The sequence below is a fragment of the Protopterus annectens genome, chromosome 10.part0, assembly GCF_019279795.1.
Source record: "Protopterus annectens isolate FY-2018-M chromosome 10.part0, PAN1.0, whole genome shotgun sequence".
NCBI classification, from domain to species: Eukaryota; Metazoa; Chordata; order Ceratodontiformes; family Protopteridae; genus Protopterus; species Protopterus annectens.
The window spans coordinates 1,703,776,668-1,703,799,146 of record NC_056744.1 but is presented as its reverse complement, the minus strand read 5'-3'; the positions used below and the strand labels follow the sequence as shown (position 1 = coordinate 1,703,799,146).

The window sequence follows — 22,479 nt, the reverse complement described above, 5'->3', positions numbered from 1 at the left end:
ATTTACCAAATAGAATAATATTACACTTGTTAGAATTTAATTTAAGCCCATTACTAGCCCATCAGCATTCTTTTCACATGATTTTGGGAGTCAAATGGTCACCTGACAGTGATTCACATTTTGCAGTCATCTACAAACCTGGTTAGCCAGAGGTCTTGGTTGATAGAAATCAGAAAAGTAAATGCTAAATAAAAGAAGTCCCAACATGGAACACTATTGGTTGCCTTCATGGTCTTTATTGAAGCACCTGCTTGCCCACATTGTATGGATTCTGTCCTTTAACCATTTAGTTGCTCATCTTAATGCATAGGGGTCTTTTTATAATACATCAAGTATACAAACTATGCTTGTCAGTATCTGGGATATAGTGCCAAATGTCTTGACCAGATTGAGGTATGCTGCGTGTACAGCATGGCTGCTGTCAATAGCTTGTGTTACTCTTTCAGAGACGTCAGCCAGTTTCATTAGAAAGGATCTACCCTTGACAAGGCCAAACTTATACAGGTCTAGCCTGATGAGATTTTTAATGTCGTAATTAATCAGGTTAGTTACAGTATGCTCTATGGCTTTGCATACGAGACTCATCAGGCTAATGGGCCTATAATTCCCAGGATCAGTAGTTTGGTCACCGTTGTGAAGTGACATCACTACTGTGCACCGAATGTCAGCAGCTAAATTCAAGTAAAATATTTTGAGTTGCTACAGACATACTTGTATGGTACTGTTTGTTAAACAGCTGTATATATTTTCATGTCCTATGCAGGAAGTATTTTTAGCCTTTGAGAGTACCTTTAGTACATGATCTTCGGTGGTGTTGATGGGAGGAGGGGACTAAGGGATTCGGAGATAAATGAGGTTTGAGTCATCATATTCAGAATGAAGTTGGGACTGAATTTGTTAGCTGGTATATTTGCAATGTCTACTGGGTCAGAGGTAGTGCCTTACTCTTGAGCTCCTGTACTCTCCGTTAGTATAGAATATTTCAGTAGGGATATGGAAGGATGTAATAAAGTTGTGTAAAATCTTACCATAACAGTAGATGCCCTCTTCACTGTTGCAGTATTTGCTCCCTCCCTTCTGCCCCCTCTGTTCTAACTCCAGCTTTGTCCTTTTCTTGCCCTTCTAATTCTCCTCCTCCTTCTCCATCTCCCCTCCGATGTTTTCTTTTCCCGGTGGGCATTTTATGTTCTGAGTATGTGCATACATGTGATGTACAATGCCTATAAGAACTAAAGGCTTTGTTAGACTGGCCAGACATTGGGCTTCCCTTGATTGGCGATCCTTAATGTAGAGAATACTGCAGCAGTGAATAGAAGTTCATCTACTGTTATGGAAAAATTTTAAACAGCTGTACTTTCTTATTGGATGCTGGGACTAAATCACTACACAACTGTTGCAGTGTTTACATTCACTGATTTTTCACATTGTAGAATTAAGCTTTTGTATTTGGTAGCCCTTCTTAACCTACTGGGTGTGATTCCAAAAGACTTGCTCTCAATGTAAGTGACTTAGTCTGCCTGATCCCAATAGTCTTATTCTCATTGTAAGTAACTTACCTCATTGCAAGCAACTTACATTGGTGTAGGGCATATCTATAAACAGGCTTACAATGAGGACCAGATTCCAAAAGACGTGATGTCAGTGTAAGTGACTTAGCCTACTATAAGTCAGTCCTGATTCTGTAAGACTTGTTCTCAGTGTAAGTAAATTACTTTGGTGTAAGGCCTTTCCATAAACAGGCCTACACTGGGGACCAGATTCCAAAATACCTTCTTTTGGAGTAACTAACTTACTTCAGTGAAAGGGCCTATCTGTAAAGAGGCCTACAGTAGGCCCAGATTTCATAAGACCTGCTCTTGGAGTAAGTAACTTACTTTGAGACCAAACATTTTGGAATCTGGCCTATTGTGCGAGACAGCATAACCTAATTGGTGTCATTTTCATCTACTGTCGCGACACTGGATGTGGCCCCCACCTTCTGTATAATGAACAGATACTGGTCTGCCTAGGGGATTGAGCCTACATTTTACCTTGCAGCAGAAAATGTCTGTCTTCTAGGAATATGGCATCTAGCTCACCATAATTCCTGGAAACCAGTTTAATCTTCGGAGACTACCAGGATTCAGGAGAAGTCAAGTTGTCATACATACAGACAGACAGACAGTGTCAAGTTCACCTTATCCTTTTGCTGTTACATTACACTGATTCTTGATTGTACACTAAGGGTCATCTATGTACTTGAGTCTCCACGCTCACTCCTCCAGAGAGTATTATAGTGTCTTTACATGTCTCTGTTCCATTCACACTGATGGGCTTAGGTAGGTTCATAGGTAAATACTAAGCTGCCAGTCTGCAGATGTTTATATATACCTAGCCAGTAACTAGAGGTGAGAGTGAAATCCTTTATCTTATATCTGTGAGTTAAAGACCTTAACCATTAAGACAAACCCTCCCCTTAACCATGTCACTAGTTTTTCAGTCAACTCCTCTGTTTCTGTTTCAGGGAGCTTAACTTTATTCATTCTGTCATACAAGGTAAATATATGGACATAACTGGTATTATGGTATGATAATATGTAGCAAGTTAGCTTGTTCTTATCTGTATTACTTGTTTCACAGGAACGTGCTTTTAATTTGGAAAAATATATTGCAGAAGAGTTTGTAAAACTGCACCAGTTTCTCCATGACGAGGAGCAAAAACTCATTCAACAACTTAACAGCAAAGTAGAAATTCTGAAAGAAAATCTTGAATGCATTAAAACTGGTGTTACGGAAATCCATTCAACAGTGTCTGATACTAACTTGCAAATCAAAACAGAAGTAGAGGTTCTGGAAGTTCTGGAAGAGAGAAATGATGGCACAGATTGTCTGACAACCACTGAGGAGTCTGTGTCGGGTGATACATCAGAACATAGAACTCCGTTAGCTTTGTGCTTTCCGTCAGTAAGTGCACTTTTTAATTTTTGCTATTGCATGTCTTTCTTTTTGGAAAGTAAAATCTTGGGTTTGCAACTGACATAAGAAACTTTAATAACTTCCTAGCAGTCTAAATTATGAATAGTAATGCGCTTATTTTTTCAAATACCTTTTTTAACGTATTTCTGTTCATTTGCTAGAAACTGATCCATGGCTTTACATCAAGGCAAGCCATGTCAGCTCCCAACATGTTGAAATAAACATACTGCGAAATGAGGTGCTAGCAAAAAACAACAAAATTAATTTCCCAACATCTCAAAATAATCTCATTGAATACAAAAAAAATAGTTTGTACAGGTTGAGGCATTTATTTATTTGATATCTCCAGGTGTCAGGTTAAGGTGACAACTTCCTTGCTTTGCATACTTCATTGATCTCATTCTTAAAATGAATGATACATTTTATGGGTTTTGAGTGGAGGATAATTTATTTAATATGAAGCCATATCCCATCAAGAACTTTGATGTGTAAATTAAACTGTCTATGGTTTTTATATATACAATTTCTGACCATTGGATGAAAAATGTATAGCATAGAAGTTCTAGACAAGTACAATTCCTTTGCTTATTGCAGGTTTGTATTTATCAAGGCTTTACTGTAAGGTATCATCAGGTAATAGCAAATACAAGGCAACTGGCTCTTGTGACCATGTCTACCTGTCAGTGCCCACCCTCAAACTAACCTCCTTTGTCGAGGAGTGCCAGACCAGTCAGGCCATGGCTGAATTTGTGAATACCTTCCCAAACATCCAGTTCCTGGTTTAAGGCAGGTAATGTGTTACACAGCTTAATTTGCATTGGAAGTAAATTCCAGAGGTGGGAAAGGTGTTGTGTAATGCACCTCTGTCTCTATATTGTTTTATTTACTTGTTGGTGGAGATTTAGATCCCTTGTGAACTATTCCATTCCTGGAGATTCAAACGATCAAGGACCTCCGAGTTCCTAATGGCTTGAATGGCAAGGCATAAATCTCCCCTCAGACGTCTAGAAGATAATAAAGGGGCATTGCTTCCAGTCTTTTCTGGTAGCTTAGGTTTATTAAACAGGTGATCTCCTTAGTTAGGAACCTCTGGGGTCTTCTTAGCTGCTGTTAAGCATGTCTAGTAGCGTACATTCCAGAGGGGACATTGTAGTCAATAATTGGCATAATTAGTGCTGAATATAATGTGACAGTGACCCGTTTGGATCTGGAAGGTATCTCCTAGTCGATTAGCTGTGCTAAGTAGAAGTGCTTCCTGACTTCTGTTGTTACGTGACAATCAGAGGAGAAGGTACCAAGATCTCTAAGTATATTCTCATTTTAAAGTGGGATATTGATATCATAACCTGGAAGGAGGGATAACTTACCAAATAGAATAATATTACCTTGTTAGGATTTCATTTAATACTGTTGCTAGCCCATCAGCATTCTTTTCACATGGCTATGGGTGTCAAACAGTCACGGTACACTGACTCACAGTTTACAGTCTTCTACAAACCTGGTTAGCCAGAGGTCTTGGTTTATTGTCTGGAAATCAGAGAAGTAAATGCTAAATAAAAGAAGTCCCAACAGGGAACACCACTGGTTACCTTCATGCTCTTTGATGAAGCACCTGCTACCAGCACTGTATGGGTTCTGTCCTTCAGCCAGTTTGCTATTTATCTTACTACATAGGTGTCTTTTTATAATGCATTGAGCATAGTAACTATGCTAGTTAGTGTCTGGGGTATAGTACCAAAGGCCTTGACCAGGTCGAGGTATGCTTTGTGTATGGCATGGCTGCTGTCAATAGTTTGTGTTACTCTTTCAAAGAAGTTAACCAAATTTATTAGAAAATAATAAACAAAACAGGGTGTTGGAGTGGCAAAGCACAACAAATAAAACCAAAATACCACTCTGCAGCCGATATTCTACAACCCACAACAACAGTTTATTGCGACAATCCAAATGGCATAGAGAGAACAAGTAGTACATGTAGGTGAAGCGCTTTCGTATTCAAAACTTCATCACACTGTTCTCTCTATGCCATTTGGATGGTTGCAATAAACTGTTGTTGTGGGTTGTAGAATATCGGCTGCAAAGTGTTATTTTGGTTTTACAAATTTATTAGAAAGGATCGATCCTTGACAAGGCCAAACTGCTGAATCTCTAGCCTGATAAGATTTTTAATGCCATGGTTAAACAAGTCAGTTATAATATGCTCTATGGATTTGCATATGAAGCTCATCAAGCTGATGGGCCTGTAATTTTCGGGATTAGTGTTGTGGCCTCTTCAGTTATATTGTCACTACTGTGCACCGAATGTCAGTAGCTAAACTTAGTTAAATAGTTTGAGTTGCTTCAGATGTACTTGCATGGCACTGTATATTTTCATGTCCCATGCAGGAAGTATTTTTAGTCTTTGAGAGTGCCTTTAGTTCATGAACTTTGGTGGTATTGATGGGAGGGGGTTGAGGGATTCAGGAATAAGCGTGGTTTGAGTCTTCATTTCCTGAATGAAGTTGGGACTTAATTTGTTAGCTGGTATATTTGCGATGTCTACTGGGTCAAAGTTAGTGGTGCCATCTTGAATACGTTCTGAGCAATGTTGGGTCTTATTTCTTTCTTTCTTAACACACAGCTAAAGGAAGATTTGTTGTTGTCCTTAGCTTCATATGCTAACTTAAGTTCCTGGAGTGCCTTAATAGTCCTAACATTCTTTTTTTAAGTAGTCAGTTTTCCATTGTCATTTTTGATTTGAGGATCCTTAGATCCGATATATATTTAAGAAGTTTTTTCTTTTATTGTAAAGTTTACACTGGTGGACCACCAGGCTGGTTTCATTTCAAACTTTCCATTATATTCAGATCTGACATACTGTCAGTTGTGTACATTTATCTAAGTGGCACAGAACTCTTTTGTGTACCTCCCTGTTGAGGTGAAGTATGACATTAAGATAGAATAAGTGAATCTTGAACCTTTATCATAGAATGTGGCAAGGTTTGTACATTTTCAATCATTGAATTCTGAGATATTGATATTGTCAACTTTAGAGGCTTTAATCATTAAAGTGATTAGTTTATGAGCAGACTTAACCAGGGAAGGAGATACCAGGGGAATAGTGCATGAAAAAAGCTATATTTTTAAGGACCATGTCAAGAATATTAGGCCGTCTATTGTCTTTCATAATCTTTTCAAGGGAGCTTTTGTTTATGAAGCACAGAACTTTTGGATTTATCCTACATTTGGGGTATAGGTTCATGGGTAGTTAAAGTTTCCCAAAATAATTAAGTTTTTGCTTATTGTTAGTTCATTGATTGATTACATTTATGAATCTTACAGGATTTTCAGGAGACATAAAGGGAGTCCTGTAACAGGCTATAAAGTGATAGCTGTGTTTGTGGGTCCCTGGGAATCTGTCTAGAGGTAATGTGGTCCCTTACAAATGTGGAGATGCTATCACAGTTGCCACAGAGTCTGAAGACATAGATTAAAAACCTAGCTATGCACAGAGTGGCTTTCTTAACATTTAAAACAAGTTTCAGTAATTACTCAAACATGGAGGTGCTTCAAATGCAGAAGGGCCTCAATGTTGGGCAGTTTGTTCTGGAGACTTCTGGCATTGAGCAGAGCCACCTTAATGTGATCCTGTTTTGGATTTGATATGTTAGTTGTATTTGCATGTCCATCAGCTGGACTCTGCCTAAAACTGTACTATGTGGCAGCAAAGCCTTTAGCCAATACGTTGAAGGCTTGTAATGAGAGCTGAAGGTCATCTGTGCCAGAGGATGTAGGACTGTCTAGCATCTCATCTCAAACTGACACATATTGGATCTGGTACCAAATAGGCAATTATTGATGCTACTTATTTTAGCTTTGTTCTTAGGCATCATTCTTAGGAAGGAAGGATTCTTCTCAGGACCAGAATCTTCCTTGCATTTGTGATTTGCATGGAGAGTTCTGACATGCCTCTCTGCATATCCCTCAGAGTTTTGCATGCCTAGTCATTCACTCCCAATCGGATCACCACCATGTCATAGCCATAGCTGCCAGGTGAAAGTACATTAAGGTCTCTTAAGATGTCAGAGATCTTGGCATCTGAAAGACAATTCTCCACCCTGTCTTTGTCCAGAGGAGAGATGACATGTTTGACTACAGAGTCATCAATCACTAAAACATTTTTAATTTTAGAGTCGTCTGGTGTACTGGATCTGAAATTATTTAAATGCTGGTTACTCTTTCTCAGAAGTATGCCAGAAGGTGATGTGGTGTTAAATTTTTACTGAGACCTAGTCTTTATGGATCAAGGAGGCTTTGGCAATAGCGTTTTTACAGTCACAGTGTAAAATGTTGTGCAGGGGGTTAGTGTAGACTGTTTTGGAATGTGTGATTCCCACTATCTGTGGCCTTTTGTTGGAGTGAGGACTCCATGTTAGTTAAATGCTTGCATCTCTCAAGAACATAATGTCCTGGTATATACTAAATAAGGTTCATTATCTGTGAGCAGCAAGCAGTTACCATACTGCTTAAGAATACCTAGTGCTGTGAGTCACAACAGAAGGAAGACCAGCTGTCTGAACTTCTGTATTAGTCCAGTGGTTTGCAGAATTTGTTTGAAATAGAGTATTAGATTCAGTTAAATGAGATGGTTCTAGACTTTATTGTGCAGAAAACTTGTTGTGCTAGGCAACCCAAGAAGTAGATAACTGTATCCTGTAAATCCCAAATTTACCACATATAAAGATGCAAGTTTATATGCAAGTCCTCCTCCAGAAGAAAATCGGTTTTAGTGTGTGACTTTTAATGAAGTGTTGCTGTCAAGAGTTAAGCAACTATAAAAGAGAAGTATGTAAAAAATTATTCTATTTAAACAATTTCACCCACTGAACAATTGATAAGCATTGCCAAAAACAAGCATTACCATCCTAAGAATGCACACCATTCCTACACATCTGTTTTAAATGAAATGCTATGAACATCGATAATGAAATCCCCTCTCCTGCTATTTCCAGTCCAGTTATAACAAATAGGCAGACCAATATCTGTTGGCCTGCACATACTGGTGCTTTAGAGAACCAGTAACTATGATGTACCATTTCTTTGTTGGAGTTACTGCCAGAGAACTGCTTAATCTGAAAGTAATCGCTAAAAGAGTAAGTGATGCCTGTCTAATCGCATATAATACCCATGGGAAAACATGTTAATGGAGGTGTGCTTAACCCAGCAGCAAAAATTTCATGTCATCCAGAGGTGGACGTCGAGCTCTAGGTGCATCCATAGTCTCGTCCTTCCTTTTTAACTCAAAATGTTTGTGTAACAGGGCAGGGCAGTATGCTGTTTTGCATGTAGGTTATTTGGTTGTGAACAGTGATAAAGATCAATTGAGTCTATTATTTTAACCTACAGAAGGGGTTTTAACATTTATTAAATAATATGAAATGAGTAATTGCCATCAAATGAGCATGTAATAGTTTTATTCAAGCTGTCAGAGCATAATAAATGTATATCTTGGGTCTGGTAGTCAGTTTATTAGATTTTTAAAGTTTTCCTTTATGGAGTGAAAGGGGCTGGTGAAAGAAAACATTTAAACATTTTTGACAGTTGGTTGGAGCAGGCCCATGCCTATATTTGTGAACTAGAGCCTTTTCGTCTTCTCATGTGAGTAGAGGAATTTGATGAAGTGCATATTTGAAAAAGGTGGAGTTACCTGTAAGAACTGCTTTAATAGTACAGCAGAGTGGGGTTCAGAATTAATTTCAAACAATGACAAGCTTTAAACTTACAAGACCCTACTTAATGCAGATCTGTGCAGAAACATTTCCTGAGATTGCCATTTAGACTGAAAGGCTAGGCTGTTGTCTGTCTGGACATCTTCAGAGTTCCATGATCTCCCTAACTTGCCTTATCCTTTCTGGGCTTATGCCAACCTCAAGTCTTGATCAGTATCTTATTGTCATTTCTGACAGATTTCATACCATGAGGAGATGCAGTTTTTTTCTTGAATATTCCTGTGTGAGAAATGTCCACATCTACATACAGATCAGCTTGTGATTCCTCCTTAAGAATGCCGTGATGAAAGCTCAGGAAAATTAGCACTGCTTTGTTGGCAGTGTTCAATTTCCTCTTGTTCACCATGGGGGTTGTACATTGTATGTAAAACCCACTGCAACATTTGTACCTAAAACCCATTGCAACATTTTGACTGTCAGGACAACCCTGTGAATGGAAGCTGGAACAAACAATGGGAGCATCATCTTAAGTGGGCTAACTTAATGAAAAATTTCAGGAATAGTTCTTTCCATCACAGTATTAAATTGTACAGGTCACTGTGCAAGGGTGCCAGTAAGAATGTTAATGGTATCTGCATCATTGTCATTAGTAGTGTGCCCAGATATTTGGGTCAGTTAAACCTTATTGTTGATAATTTTGTTCTCTAATACAGGCCTCCTTGAGCAGGAAGATGCCAGTATCTAAACTGATGTCATAGCAGAGTGTTGTAGAACCAAGCATGACTAGTGCCAAACAATGCATTTATCTTCAAACCACCTGGGTGTACATATATGGTTGTGGTCAGTGAGGATTTTCTCTTGGCTGTACCACTAAAGTCTTCACTGCTAACGTAAAGTAAATGGAGGAGAGTGGGTATCCTTGATAGGTTGTTTGCCTAAGTTAAAATGGAGAGCATGTAAAACAATTCATGCATACTTGGGCTGTGGGGAGGTGCATAATAATTTACATATACTGGCAAACAGCCCTTAATTCCATATTTGTTTATCATCACTCAGGTAAATCGTCAGTAAATTGAAGTGAAGCATTTGTGAATGTCCGGAAGCATAGTAACAGTGGTTTTGTCAGTTATCCAGTTGTGTAGGATTCATATTCAGTCATGTAAAGTTCAGTACATATTCAGAGATTGCCCTTGTGTAGGACAGACACTTATAGGTATGTGACCCATAAAGCTTTTCACTGTGCAGTGGTAGAATTTTGGTTCCATTTAGAAAAAAGGAAATGAGGTTATCGATCTGACGTTTGCAGTGCATTTACCCCATCTGGGGAATAAATTTGTTTTGGGTACTTGCGCTACTAATAGTCCATTGCAAGTTCAATTATACCAAGTTTGTAACAACTGGAATCCAACATCCTTAAATGCCGTATCACATGTAATATTCCATGCTACATCATTGTCATTAGTCACATGTGATATCCTGTGATACTGCATTATCGGCAGTCACATGTAATATCCTATAATACTCCATTAGCAGACATAATGTCCTGTGATACTGCTTTATCATTCAATTGTAATATCTGTGCTGCTCCATTATAATTACAGTGATAGTCCATTATAATCAGTGACCTGGACTATCTTGTTTTGCTTTAGTATCACCATTTGTATGCAATATGCCATGATACTCCGTTGTTTCCTATCTCGTGGAATATCCTGTGATACCCAATTACCATAAATCACATGTAATATCCTATTTACTCCATTATCATCAGCCACGTGTAATATTCTGTGATACTCCATTATTATCCGCTACATGGAATACCCTGCAGTATGCTATTGTCATAGGTCACATTTAATATCCTGTGATATTCCATTAGGATCAGTAATGCAAACTAGTGGCCCTCATAGACAGGGGATATGTAATTACCCCAACGTGTACTTGTTTATCCCATCTTTCATTATTTGAAATTCAGTGCACATGTAAATCACTTCATAGAAGCATCTGTCCCCCTCCAAAGAAAATACAGTACAAATGTAAGAGTAAACCTAAGTGGTGGAACCCATGTATAAACAGGCTGTATAATAAAAGAAAAAGCTCATTGCATGCAAAAGTAAATTTAACTGTCATAATGCTAAAAAGATTCCTGCTAAACTTAACAGAGGACTCTGGACACTAATCAAATCAACAGAAGCCATGTATGAGGTAACTTTAGCTACCCAGGTGAAGGATAACCACAAAACATTCTTTAGCAGTGTTAGAAACCTCAGAAAAGAATTCCCAGCACTGCAGAAACCTGTCTTTAAATGCTGTCGTATACTCAACCCAGAGGACATAGCCAATTTACAGGTGGACAAATTTAGCTCAAACTTTGTTCCCTCTTGTAAAGAATTGGAGGTCTTCTGTTTCACATTAAAAAAGTTCACAATTTCAATGTCAGGAGCACCCCTACAAGTATCTACATGGCATATTTTGCATCCTGATAGAACATGATAAAGCCTCTTGCCCCCCCGAAACAGACATTTTCTTTTATTTAGTGACTATATTCCTCAATGATATGCCAGAAAAATACACAAAAATATCGTTAAGAGCACCATTAACAGTTTCCACAGAAGATACAACAACATATTAAAAAAAAAAGTCAGAAATTTACTGTGCATTTGCAGAGCATATGCAGGTCATATGTTGGCTGACCCAGACTACCAGAAGCAGATGGAAGAGCATAGAATTATTTTTATACAATAATTTTATAAATAATAATTAAGGCTTTTTTCTTAAATTTCACTGTATAATAGCAACAATCAACAGGGTGTGAGTAGCACAGGCTTTAGCCATGGCTGGCTTGGTTTAATCACTCAGGCTTTACCTTCTTAATCAGATTGTGCCATCTATTGGAAAATCCTGCATTACTCACACCATGTAGTGGATTACTGTTAAATGAACCAATATCCAAAGTGCAGAATAGTGGTTCTCCCTACTTTTGTTGCATCATTTCTTTTGTATTCAGGAGAGACCCAGTGTGGTATTTATACTACTAACCTCTGCTCTTTTCAGAAAGTGCGTTAGGGTCTTTTACATCTACCTGAATTCCACCAGCTCTAGCAGAAGCAGACTTAAATTTAACTAATGTGACCCTTGATCTGGGCAGACTATTCCTCTTTGGATACATTTTAGACCACAGTTTTGTCTGAGCCTTGCTGCATTCTCATTCTGTATGCCTCTAGTCTTACCCTGCTACATGCTGCTGAGTCTTGCACTAACGCAGGTAACATTTGGCACTGACGAATGAGATTTTTTGGATTATCCCTCCCACAATGGTTATTCATATTCTAACCCAGCTGTTCGCATACACCCTCTCTCCTTTGGCCCCCATCCATTCTTCCCTGCACCACTGGCCATTAAATTAATTTGCCCTACTGTTCCATAGCCATTTTATTAATTCCACCAATCAGTTTCTGTACCACCACCGAGTGGATATCTTGACTGCCATCTTGGACCATTTTGTGTAGATTTCTTAAGTAATCCTTCATGGTTTGTCATCCTTCGATTACTCTGAAGCTGTCTTCCAGTAGCTTCTACAACTATCTCACAGCCCCATGCCCTCTCTATCTTATCTCTACTCTAGTTTTCATTCCTACTCAGCTGTGGTCCCACTTTTTCTTTCCATCTTTCACGGCTTCCCTCATTGTTTCTTGTTTCCTTGTTCCCTAAATTAGATCACATAGTCTTTTTCTAAACATAGATCTTTAACTGGAACCCTGTGCCCTCCTATCGCTGACCTTAATGTGTGTAGAGGAGAGAGAGATAGCAGCAAAGGACAGTTTTCAACTCTGAAATGAAGGCATTGTTACATGTATAATTCTGGAAAGGAAATTTGTACTTGTTAGTGACTGATTAGTTTTACTGTTTTAACTGCACTTCTGGTAACAAATGCCAGTGCTACCCTGTTGAAAAAAATAACACAATTTACATTGAATGCATTACAGGAAATTAGCATATTTTATACTGACTTCAGTAAAAGAAAAGATGAACTGCACCATGTGTCTTTTACAGGCTCCAGAATCCTTTGAGGATGTTGCTGTTGCTTTTTCAGCAGAGGAGATGAAGATGTTAAAACAAGACCAGGACCTTCATAAGGAAGTAATGTTAGACAACTGTGAAACCTTAGTTTCAGCAGGTAGGTCTTTTCCCATCTTAAGGAGTGGTCTTTGTTCTGAGGGTTAAGAGTACCTTATTAAAATGGTATGCTGAGATGTCTTATGTGTTTACATTTGCTACCTGAGTAAGTGAACCAGTCACTGTGGGCCATTTTAGTCATAAATTAAGCCATAAGGAAACAGATACATATATACAAATTGTAAGTCAGTGCACAATGCATCCAAATACAGAAATAAAAGGAAAAGCATATCCTGGTGCCTCATTCTACATTCCTGTAATTTATATGACTCAAGTGGGATGTTTATAGGCTGCAGATCAATTAGAATGTTTTTAAGAAAGAATTTATTAATATAACATATTTAGAATGTATACACAGAAAGGAAGAAATTCAACATCACATAACTTTATACAGTGTTAGGAAGACATTGGATCACCAAGATAATCTTATACAATTACCATGTTAAGAGTCTTGGTATTGCATTAGCAGCATATCAAGGCTATCTCAACCCCTAAAGGTCTTAATATGATTTATAGGTCTGATTCTTATCACTTCTTTTTCAGTTGTACATGCGTGAATGAGCATACCTTCGTTGAAGGTTGTGCGTCAGGGCTGGCAACTCGGCACGTAAAAATCAACTGCCAATCATTAGCGGACCGGAGTTCCGCTGTGGCGACCCCTAACCGGGAAAAGCCTAAAGACACAACAACATAGCATTGCTGTTAAATTTAAACGTTCTTTGAACATACGAAGTTTCCAGGATGTTCTTCGTGTTTCACTGTTTCAGTCATTACATTTGGGTAATACTGCTGGCAGGTTGCCCTCAGTTGGCCTGAATTCCAAAGTCCTGGGTCCTGCGTCAGCTGCTGTCACCCCCTCCCTGACGTCAGGTCATCAGGGGTATAAAATATATATGTTTGTAGGGAGCAGCCAAACTACACTCCCCACCAGGTAAATAAGAATAAGTTCTGAAACTCTTTCAGGCATGTCCATGAGCCAGCTCCCAGGGTATTCTCCTGTTCACCTGATGAATATGGGCATCCTGAGGCAATGTCACAACTGCCTCATTTACACAGACAACCCTCTCCTCCTACCACACGACACTAAAATCTGCGAGAGATGCACTTGCATAGCCAAACTTGAGGCAAAGCTCTCTCCAGCCACGACTGGATTTGACAGCCAAGAGGAGAAGGTACCAACCTGCAACACACCACTCACTGCACATAGACCCACCAAACATGCAACTGCAAACCCCACACATAGATACACAAAGACATATTCGGAGGCTCTAAATAAAAATCTGCAGAAACAACAGAGACCTTCACAGCAGACATGCAAGCAACCTGCACCCACTAACACACCAAAATCAACACATAACCTCCAAAACCAGTGTGCCAGATAACGACAGCCCTTAAGGCAAAACACCATACCTAACACACTTGTAATAGGCGGCTCCATAGTCAGGCACACAGATGTCCTTCTCACCAGGCTGAACAAAGAGAAGGTCACCATCAGCTGCTTATCGGGTGCCAGAATCCGCCACATTACCCACGCACTCAGGTCACTCCATGACAAGTACAAATACGACTCAGTCATTGTCCATGTTGGTGTGAATGACCTGAGACGTACCTCCCTGGACTACATGAAAAGGGACATAGAAGAGCTCGCTGATCATGTAACTAAGGCAGGTATGACCCTAGCCCTAAGTAGCATCTTACCCTCACCATGAATGTTACCTCAGTACAAGGAAAAAATTATAAATTTCAACAACTGGCTAAGTTTCTGGTGTCATTCAAAGGGCATCCAGTGTCTGTCTGCCTGGGATGACATGCTTGACAAGCCTCGATGCTTCGCCAGAGATGACTTGCAGCTGTCACCCCTGGGATTCAGGATACTGTCAAAGGCTCTTGCCACCCCCATAGTGCTTTTTTTAGGCAAGGGTCAAAGACAAATCCACAGCGACAAAAAACTGAGGGTCATGCTGCTCAACGCCAGGAGTTTAAACCTCAAAATGCACTCTCTCGAGGCACTCCTCAATATGGAGATCATCAATATTTGTGCAGTAATTGAGACCTGGTTCAAGGCTCGAGAGCACCCCAGCGATGCCAGGCTACAACTCATACCACACATTTCGGCCACAAAACCGGGTCCAAAATACAAAGGGAGGAGGCGTATCCATATTCATCAGGGATAACCACACCTCCAGACTGGTCACAAATTATGATACCTCAGAGATCATCCAAGTGCAACTAACAATAGGCAGAACTGCAATTCAGATTGTAGCTTGCTACAGATCACCATCCCTGACCCAAGACACCCACTCCTTATTCCTCGAGATGCTGGAAAACATGAAGGTCCAACCGAACACCCTTACACTGGCTGATTTCAATTATCCAAACATTAACTGGGAAAACTACGGAAGTACTAATACCTTTGCTCAGCGCTTCCTCAAATGCCCTGGACTAGCTTATTAGCATCCCCATGAGAGCTAACAATATACTTCGCCTGGTTATCATCAACATGGGGGATAAATGATCCACACCTGTGGTGAATTCTTCAATGGTCAAATCAGACCATACACTCATCACCCTAGATATCCACATACCACCCTCACCCCCTCCCAGGGAAACCACCATAAAAAACTTCTCCAAAGCAAACTTTATGCTACTCAAGACAGAGCTGGCAAATTACTCCCACACAGAATGTCAATATGATTGAATCTGCTGTATCCTACACAAAAGCACTCTACAAGCACTTACACAAGACCAAGACCCATTCCTCCAAAAATAAGAAACTAGTCTGGTGGACCCTGGCCATAAATAAGCTCTACAACAGAAGGAAGAAATTTTTACAAAAAAGAGTAAAAACCCAGGAGTGGAAGGGATCCCTGACCAACCTTAGCAAAAAGCTAAGAACCCTCATAAAAACCTCCAAGGCGAACTTTGAAAGAAATATCGCAACATACACCAAAGACAACCACAATGCATTTTTTTAGCTATGTCAAGAATCTAAACTGCAACACTCAGATCTGCTCTGAGCTACAGCATAATGGTTCAAAATTCACGGAACCAACTGATATCGACAATATATTGGTAGATAGGTTCAGTGCAAACTTTACCCCACCCTCACCACCTAGAGGGCCCATATCCATACTAGACGATTGTGCTGCCCCTGAAATCAAAGACACCCAGGTGAAAACAGTACTCTCCAAAGCAAAAAACACAGCATCCATGGGGATCTGACAGTATCCCAAGCTGCGTGATACATGAACTCCAAAACAAATTAATCCCGCACCTTTAATACCATGTTTAACCACAGCCTCACCTCAGGCTATGTGCCCACAGAGTGGAGCACGGCAATAGTCATCCCACTCCATAAAGGAGGTGCCACCACTGACCCTGGGAACTACCGCCCCATCAGCCTGACGAGCCTAGTCTGCAAGGCCATGGAGCACATCATCATGGAACTCATAAACAAAGACATCAGGAACCTACAAACTCTAGACCCTACCCAGTTTGGGTTCATAAAGGGACGGTCATGTCTCCTTAATCTGGCTGACTTTTTCGAAAAGGTCACTGAGGCAATAGATGAAGGGAAGGTGGTCCACACAGCATACCTTGATCTTGCCAAGGCCTTTGATACCATTCCCCACTCGGGAATTATAGACAAACTCACTAACCTAAACATAACCCCCTACGTAACAAGATGGGATGCCAACTGGCTCACAGATAGAATCCATTCAATGAGAATAGGGAATGCTAGATCAGACTCCAAACCTGTGACTACCACAGGGCTCAGTATTGGGACCCCTCCTGTTCGGCATCTATTTCTGGGAGGTACAAGAAAACACGGAGGGATTATGGCTAACAAAGTTCGCAGATGACTGCAAACTGGGTGCCATAATTGAGACTCCTACTGACGTAGACATCCTTCAGAAAGGTCTCACTGATACAGATACGTGGTGACAAAATCATGGCCTCAAGTTAAATGCCAAAAAAATGCATAGTTATACCTTTTGGGAAAAAAAACAAGTACCAATGAATTACAACATAGGTGGCAGCCCACTTATCACAGAGAGTGTGATAAGAGACCTAGGGATACAGGTGGATAGTAACCTCTCCTTTGACAGTCACATAGCTAAATTGGTTAGAAAATCCTTCTACATGGCCCATCTTGTCACAAAGGGGTTTGCATCTAAGAATAAGGAGGTTATTGTCCCCTTCTACTCATCACTCATTAGACCTGTAATTGAATACAATGCCCCGTTCAGGATGTACCTTACAAGACATCTGCAGCAACTGGAGAGGCCTCAAAAGTACCTCACAAAGAAGATAACAGGCCTTAAACACATGCCCTTATGCCATGAGGCTAAAAAAACTCAAACTATACTCGTTTGTGTACCGACTACTCAGAGGTGACCTCTGCCTAACATACAAGGCTATGGCAAACCCTGAATTGCTGGAAATGTTCCACCTAAGGAAAACCAAATCCACCAGAGTTATACACTCAAGGGACATTAACCTGACAGCAACAATAAACTGGACTTGTTGGAGGGACAGATTTGTGTCCCAGAGACTCCCCTTGCTCTGGAATAAGGTCCCCATATATGTGAGGCAGAGCCCCTCACTAGCACTGTTCAAGAGGAATCTTGATGAGTGGATGGGAAACAGGAAATTCACCCCAGGAATCACGTCTGTGGCCCTGCTCGACAGTGGCGCAGGTAACTAAACCTCATGGGAGGTGAAAGCCGTAACATTTTGGTTAGGCTTAATTATGCCCTAGGGCCAATAGTCTAGTACCTACCTATGAACCTGTAATGCTGAACTGCCAGTGAATGACAAGGAGGGGATAAACAGAACAGAATACAAGAATAATATTAAAGAAAAGACAAGACAGCAAATGAACAGCTTATTAATGATGCATTTTTATGACATTTTGTTCTTTCTTTAAATTATTTGAGGAAAATGTGAGAAAATATATACAATAAAAGACTGAAGGCAAAAATCTAAAAATATAATGTTAATCCTGGCAAAATGTATATACATAAAATAATGGTAGCTCAGAACTGGGATTTGGTAAATATGGTGGAAAACAAAAATATAGCTTATAAAAAACATACTTTGCGTTGTCTACTACTTTGTGTTAACAATGATTTTCATGCAGTTTGGCATATAGACCACATTGCTTGTACATTAGAAGGGTGATTCAATAATCCCTACGTAGTAGACCACTGTTTTGTATTCAGTAAGCGGCTCTACATAGTCTGTAGAGATGCGCAACCACGGTAAACACAGTGGCATGCTAATTACAACATAAGCAGCTGGATTGTATGCTAATCAGCCAATCCAAAATGGGAGAAGCTATTCAAAAAGCTATAAAGCAATCATGTAGTCTCATTTCCAGTTTTCCCTGCGAATTCCAAAACCTGTTGGAATACAGCAACAGAAAGGAGTCTACACAGAATACAAGGGCTGCTGTTTTAATTCATGTATATGTGCAATAGACTGGAGTCCATGCTGCTGCTGCTGCTGCTAATAGACCACGGCCAAGGAGGAAAGTTTTCAAACCCCAGTTAACTTATCACAATCTGTATGAACTGGAAATCATAGAGTGCTGCACAGTAAATAGAGACAGACTACAGGAACTCTTCAATCTGTCATCCTCAACTCAGACCCAGGGCAAACTGAGGGAACCAATACCATTGGAGAGAAAAGTATGTGTAGCACTTAGAATTTTAGCTATAGAAACGTTCCAGAGAGCAACAGGGGACATGCTGGGGGTGTCACAGGTGTCCGCATCCAGGATCCTCCATCAGTTCCTGAATGCTGTGCTCCAACATGCGAGTGACCTCATATATTTTCTCTGTACTCCTGAGGACAGGTCTACAGTTATGCAAGAGTTTACCCTGTAACACACTTCTCTGAAGTAATGGGTGCCGTAGATTGTACTCATTTAGAAATCAAGGCACCACCTGGGGAACAGGAAAGGGTCCACATAAATAGAAAGGGTTTCCACTCCATTAACTGGGGTGATATCCCACCACAGGATCATTTACTGGGGATGCAGGTTATGCACTGGCACCATGGCTGATTACACCCATCAGAAATGCACACACACCTGTTGAAGAATGCCATAATGAGGTGCATGCTCAAGCTAGAAATATCATATGAGCATTTCTTTGGGCTGCTGAAGTCGCAATTCAGTGCCTAGGTACATCTGGGGCAACCCTGCTGTGCAATTCATGTACATGTACTGATATCTACACCATCTGTGCCATGCCTCACAACATCATCCTGAAAAAACATCTTCAGCAGGATCCAGAAGAGGAAGGGGCACACATCTCACCACCAATGGCAAGGTCACCATGGCCACATGCAGGTGAGGAGTCAGAGGGGAACCAGCAGCTGCAGATGTAGGTCTGCTCAATATGCCTTAACATTGGCTAAGAGACAATGCATAGCACACTTGCTCACTACCTAAGGGACTAAAATCTCCATCCTACACACAAGCATATGCCTTGATGCCAGGCAGTGCTCACATCCTTACCTACTCAAGTAATAACTGTGTACTTCTAGCATCAGATAGACTCAGCCCTGAACTAAAACTGTTGCAACTGTTGGATTTACAAGGTAAGTGATGAACTGGAGTGTTAAAACAGAATTGTGTAATACAAGTGAATGGCATATCCTTGCATGTTGTTAACTTATGTATGTAAGTAAAAGGCGGGTGATTTGTACAGCAATGACTTTAACAAGTGACAGCAGAGACTTATGTGAATACATGTGTCCCACTATCACGTAGTAGGCCTCAAGCATCAAAGATTCGCACGTTATATCTCTCAAAAGTACTGATGGTCACTGAATGTCATCAGTTTGGCCTCATACTTTAGTACTGGGAAATCATTCGAGAGAGAAGCTGGAAAGTAATGAGACACATTTCAGTTTCAGACTTCACAACCCTCAGAAAATTCTTAATAATACTGATACAAAAACTGTTTTGATTCTATCAACTGTCTAACTTTCTAAGACCAAAATATGTCAAATGTACAGTTAACAAAACAACATCACAAACACAGATATGCTAAACATTGTCAGCTATGCACCCTGAGCATCAGACACAAAGCTTATGTGTCCCTGAATCCAAAAGATGGAAAACAGGGATATGGCGCAATTATCATCACTTGTACAAGGTGTTTTGCATGTGGGTGTGTGGGTGGGGGTGGGGGGGACAGGGAAGCCTGGGCTGATGCAAAAGGTGAGTATGTGTGAGTAAGAACGAAAAGCAGCAGACATTTGGATAAAGTACAAGTGGCCAGTGAGACAAAATGAGCTTTAAGAACCTTCACGGAGAAACAAATGTAACTGGTGTGTGTCTGTATGGGCTGTCTAGGTGAAATTGCTGTGCAAGTGTCAGCAAGAACACAGCCAAGCACCATGCTAACTCTGCATCTTTGTATGTTGGACAGGTGTGAGCCATGCTTGGTACAGGTGGCAGTTCATCACTGTAGCTGACCATGAGAACTGGCTGTGCCAGGAGTTTTACTGGCATGCCCACGTCCATGCTTAGATCCATCGCTGCTACCTGAACATGACTGTTGCCTGCTGGATGAGCTCCCCTCATGAAGATGCCCAGGACCACGACCTTATGGCCTGCCACGTGTAGGTATAGGGACCTCAACCACTGATGGAGCACTGGCAGTAGAGACACTATGGGAGCATGATTAGGCACTGCCACATTGGCTAAAATGAGATGATGTGGCTAACCTACACCCACGTGGATGCCAGCCCCCTCCCAGCAGATGTTTCATCCCAGGCACTGCCCTTAAAACCGTCATTCATCCAATCCATTGAATTGGCAGCATGGTGGAGGCAGTCAGACATGTTCACATGTGCCACAGCTGCATGTATGTATATATATATATATATATATATATGTATATATATATATATATATATATATAAATGTGTGTGTGTGTGTGTGTGTGTGTGTGTGTGTATATATATATATATATATATATATATGTGTGTGTGTGTGTGTGTGTATATATATATATATGTGTGTGTGTGTGTGTGTATATATATATATATATATATATATATATATATATGTGTGTGTGTGTTGTGTCAGTCTAGTTTATAGTAATGAACAGGAAAATATACAAGTGATGTCCTATTCTCATGTTACAGTGTTCGTGACAGTAGGGATGTTGCTGCCTGCAGCACCGGACATCCAGTCATTATACCAAGGTCTTGGGAGTAGGAGTACATGCGACATATGATGTCAGAGCCATAAACTGATCTAGGCTGTAAACGTGACATCTGCACATAACCCACCCCAGAATTTTTCTGCCGCAGTGAACATTCTTATTCTGCCATCTGCTACAGAGAAGTACCCCATTGGGGTTTTTTGCAATCTGTTGTTTTGTTTTCAGACTTGCATGCCCACTAGAAAGGGGAAGTGTGCTTGTGGGAGACAAATTCCTCATAAGGACCCACATGATCAGTGCCTGTTTTGTTTAGGTGAGGCCTACAGACTACAGGAAAGTCCTACACATTTTTATAAGCTGCTTGCATTTTCAACTTTCTGCATTAACTTTTGGGCTCTCCACAGCACCTCACATGTTTACTAAATGCCTAGCTCCAGTGATTGCTCACTGCAGAACTCTGGTTATTTAGCTCTATCCATACCTAGATGACCTGTTAATACTTCACCAGGACCGTCAAACCCTTCACCTACACAAAGTGAACAAAACCCTGGCAGAGTTAGAATTCAGTGTGAACGAGGTAAAATACCACCTGACCCCTACTTAAGACCTAATTTTCTTACAATGCAGGATCAGAGCAGACAGGATGGCAGCCTTTCTACTATCTCCGAGGATAACAGACCTCACTCTCCACTTCCAAAACCTTCTCACTCTATATTTTTTACCAGCCAGAGAATGTTTTGGGTCACATGGCATCCATGATACCCATGATCCCTCTGGTAATGAGCAAGATCCATTGGGTTCAGAAGTCTCAGTGGAGCCAACACTCTCACCCTCTGGAAACCTCTCTCCCTCTCCTACCATGCCTGAGGAAAGAACTACAATGGTGGGTTGCCACCATCAATCTCAACCAGGGCATCCCCTTACAGATACCTCCTCTCTTACAGCAGATCTTTACAGATGCATCAGCTGTAGGGTTGTGAGCAGTATTATTGCACAATCACACAAACAAAACAAAGTGCAGGGAGAATGGTCTGTCCCCAGATAAGGGGACCATATCAGCACCAAGGAGGTGAGGGCCCTTTGTCTAGCTTTGCAAACTTTCCAACTAGCACTTCTCCCAAGCACATTGAAAGTAGTCACAGACAATACGACTGCCTTGTGGTACGTAAACAAACAAGGGGGGATGAGGTCTTTCTGACTTTGCAGTCTAGCCATACAGATTGGATTAGCATCAACACTTCATATCCACCCGTAAGGCATATACATTCCTTCATCAGAGAATGGTATGGCAGACACTCAGCAGAACTTCTGCACCTTGTCATGAATGGAAGCTCCACAGAGAGGTGTTTCCTGGATCTCATTCACAAGTAGGCTGTTCCACAGGCAGATCTGTTTTCCTCCTCCCAGAACAGACATATGCCTCAGTTTTGCACAAGGGATCCTCATCCCCCAAGCTTGGA

The 22,479-nt window shown here is 40.6% G+C and overlaps 1 protein-coding gene across 1 annotated transcript in view; it reads left to right on the top strand.

The window, feature by feature from the left end:
- The window catches only part of LOC122813931 (zinc finger protein OZF-like), a 43,514-nt gene that overhangs the window by 5,142 nt on the left and 15,893 nt on the right, over positions 1–22,479 (top strand). The window contains 2 exon segments of the mRNA XM_044086477.1: positions 2,620–2,943; positions 12,711–12,834. Of these exon segments, the coding sequence (XP_043942412.1) occupies positions 12,759–12,834 (76 nt within the window). The 5' untranslated portion in view covers positions 2,620–2,943; positions 12,711–12,758.